At 38.4% G+C, this 3619-nt stretch overlaps 1 protein-coding gene across 1 annotated transcript in view; it reads right to left on the bottom strand.

The window, feature by feature from the left end:
* LOC106013623 (beta,beta-carotene 15,15'-dioxygenase) overlaps positions 1–3619 on the bottom strand; it is a 10436-nt gene that overhangs the window by 239 nt on the left and 6578 nt on the right. Inside the window, exons 5-7 of the mRNA XM_013089857.1 lie at positions 2912–3114; positions 748–893; positions 93–198 (exon numbers count right to left, since the gene is read on the bottom strand). Of these exons, the coding sequence (XP_012945311.1) occupies positions 93–198; positions 748–893; positions 2912–3114 (455 nt within the window). The remainder of the gene's footprint in view (positions 1–92; positions 199–747; positions 894–2911; positions 3115–3619) is intronic.

Genomic DNA, 3619 nt, shown 5'->3' with positions numbered 1-3619 from the left:
GGAGGAGGAGGAGGAGGAGGAGAAGGAGACGGAGAAGGAGAAGGAGAAGGAGAAGGAGAAGAAGAATTGTGTCCCCATTGCATTAACCTTACCCCTTGAACGCTGAGAGGCAGGACAAATCGTGCAAAACCGGTGTCTAGTGGGAACTTGTGTTTCTGGGCATTCATAAGCTGGTCTATGTAGAAGTCTTTGATTGGCCTGAAGGACGAATAAATGGATAGACAGATGTACAGACGAAGGAACGAGAAAATGAATTAACGAATAAAGGTAAGGCAAAAAGATAGTGAAGCGAAATTAGAAATGTAAGAATAAGTGATTATAATTTCAGGACTGAATTAGCGAATGACTGAATGAATATATCAAATGAGTTTGAATACAAGAATAAGTGGATAGAGTTCGGGGTTTGGGACAGTAGGAAAAACGGCCATACGTAAAATTCAGTTGCACTGCAAGTAGAAGAACCAGCAATCGTCTACCCATGACATCTAGCAGGGAAAGAAGAAGAAGTGAAACAAGAACAAGAACAGGAATAACAATAACAACAACTACAACAACAAAGACAACGATAACAACAACACAACAGCAATAACAGAAAGATTAAGAAGAAGAACAAGGACAAGGACAACAAGAACAACAACAAAACAACAACAACAACAACAACAACTTCGACAACAACAACAATAGCAACAACAACAACAACGACGACGACATCAAGACTATCGGCACCACGATGACCGTCCTACTTACGAGGTGCTGTTGTTCCAGACAACATCCACAACGACGAAGCCGGAGTCCTCGTAGCAGTTGATGAAGTGGAAGATGAAGCCGTGAGGAGCGATGTACTTGATGGGTACCCTCTCCCCAGTGTGTCTGTTCACCACGTGGATCTGGATCTGTCACATATAATGATACACGGATATCAAAATAAAAAAGAACCTGGTTGTTGGAAAACATACGAATATCAAAATAAAAAAAGAGAAACTAGTTAGAAAATACACTAATATCAAACATGTTAAGAAACAAACAAACAAACAAACAAAACAACAAAGAAACTGGTTATAATTTGTTGCCCTTGTGATCTTAAACATGTAATCAAATCTAGTAAAACTAGCTGGGTACCCGTTGGATGAAAAGACTCAAAAGAATCGATCGTCCAGTCATTGTAGAACCAGTGCGCACTGCTTGTGAACGGAAGCCTCACTTGCTTACAATGGCGTCTTAGAAGACGGACTTTCCCAAGACTAGATCTAAACGAAATAACTAATGAAAAGCTGAACATTAAGCTGCAGTGAGTTCAGACTCCTTAATATAACTGTGCACTCTTTAAATGATTCTGAATCACCGTTATTTTTTTTCCTAATTCGAAAATAAGTGGTTCAGAAGTTTTAGCGACCGAAGTAGGGAACTTCCACAAATATAATATCACTGGGAATTTTGAACAACCCTATGGGATTTATATATATATGATATCCAGAGATCTTGCTGGCTTCCTTAGTGGTTCTGTCAAGTTTTCTTTATCTTTCACCCAATAATTCCCACACCATCAGCAAATACAAAATTTAATAGTAACACGTTTTCAATCATAGATGGTATGAAAGGGACATAATCTATTTACTTACACGAATAAGTCATACTTTCCTTTAAAGGGAACATTCTTTGATTTATTATTTTATGCATACAAGACATCTTTCACGCCAACCGCCGGGTACCCATTCTCACTTCGATGAAGTGAGGATAAGTCATACAACATACCTCTATCAAGAAGACAATTTCGGTCCCGTGGCAGGGTTCAAACCCATGACCCTTCAGACACAAGGCACAAACAGCACTTCTGTCTTACAAAATTAACAGTCTTGAATTCTGTACTCCAAATTATACTTCTACGATATAGAGAGATCTAGACCTAGCGTCTTGCTCTAAAAACCTAAGCACCAAATACGCGCCAAAATTTTGAAAACGTCAATACAACGAAGTAAACATTTTGGGGGTCTAAACGAACACAACGTGTTGGGGACATGACTATACCAAATTTAATGTATCTAGAAAAAGTAAATACAATGAAGTTTGGCCTGAAGTATCCATTGACACCGTGAAGCACACAACCAAACAGAGTTGGATATCGAGATTCTAGTTCTGGAAGTAGTAGAAGCAGCTGTCTCACACAAACGAAGAAGGAGGACCCGAAACGGAAGTAGTCCTCAGTAAAATATGAAATGGCTAAGGACATAGTGAAAACATCCGAGAGCTTCGATTTACAGGAAAAACCATCAAACCTGAAAATTCAATAGGTTGATTACTTTTCGAACTTTGCAAATATGCCCACGTAAACCTTTGTGACTATTCTTGAATCATATTTTTGTAGATTTTATAGGCACCTGTGTAAAAAAATGTATAGTGACCCCACAAAAACGAGCTTAGCTCCATTATAATAAGAAGAGCATCGCGGGGATGCCAGTCAAGCTTGTCATCAATTGTTATTCCAAGATATGTGTAAGAGTTTACAAGCTCCACCTCCTCATCTTTAATCAATAGTGGTTGCTATTGGTCTTCTTTTTTTATTCTAAAGGGTATGTGACTAAATGTCTTGGTATTACTGTTCTAGTCCCGAAACCAGGACAGGCCGATCACGCCCCCTGATCCTGAATGCTTTTAAGAGGTCAAGGTTACGTTTTACCAAGGTTTGGTTGTCATTTTCAAAACTTGATGTTTCTAAACATACTCTTTAATATTCTTATATTATTGAATATCTGCCCCTCTGTTGAATTATTTGATTTTTTATTTGTTCAAAGTTTTGTTGAAATCAGTGCTGAGATGACAGAATTATCACCCCTTTAAGCATGTCCTTTTCTTTTTATTAAAAAAAAAAAATAATCTTTTTACACCTTGTACATTAATATGTGATTGTACCTACCGGTTCTGAGGTGTAGTTGACCAAAGTGGACTCGAGCCCCGCCCCTAAGAGACCCATACACAACATCCGGGGTACGTTCAGGGCCAAGGGCTGTTCAAAGTGGATGAAGAAGTTCTCCGTCATGCCGAAGGAGTGAGCGTAGCCGATGTTCAGTTTCCAGCGGCTGGGCAGAGAAGCCACGATCTCAGCGTTGGCGAACTGATCTGAGGAAAAAAGAATTTTGTTTGTTTAAAAAAAAAAAGATTTGCGGCGTTTGCAATACAATTAGGTCATATATGTGCTGAAGATTAGATGCGCTACTATAGAGGAAAAAAGAATTTTGTTTTTTCTAAAAATAAGTTTCCCGGTTACTGCAACACGATTAGGTCATAATATACGTGCTGAAGCTTAGATGTGTTATTACAGAAGAAAAAAAAAAGAATTTTATTTCTTTTAATACAAGTTTTACGGCATTTGCAACACACTTAGGTCATATACGTGATGAAGATTAGAGGTGTTGCTACAGAAGAAACAAACACAAAATAGAAGCAGGAGAGATAAGGATGATAGGTGTTTTGTCAGGAAAGAAGGAGTAACCCACACCAGAGCATTCACCAACAACCCACAGAAAATTAATGGGTTTGGTAGTTTTTAGCTGAAGCAGATGTTTACTGTACTTACTTGATTCTGTCATGCTAAAATGTGGAGTTTAAATCTGGAGAGAGTTTG

This window comes from Aplysia californica, unplaced genomic scaffold (assembly GCF_000002075.1).
Source record: "Aplysia californica isolate F4 #8 unplaced genomic scaffold, AplCal3.0 scaffold00026, whole genome shotgun sequence".
Taxonomy (NCBI): Eukaryota; Metazoa; Mollusca; class Gastropoda; order Aplysiida; family Aplysiidae; genus Aplysia; species Aplysia californica.
This window is presented reverse-complemented; position numbering and strand designations above follow the sequence as displayed.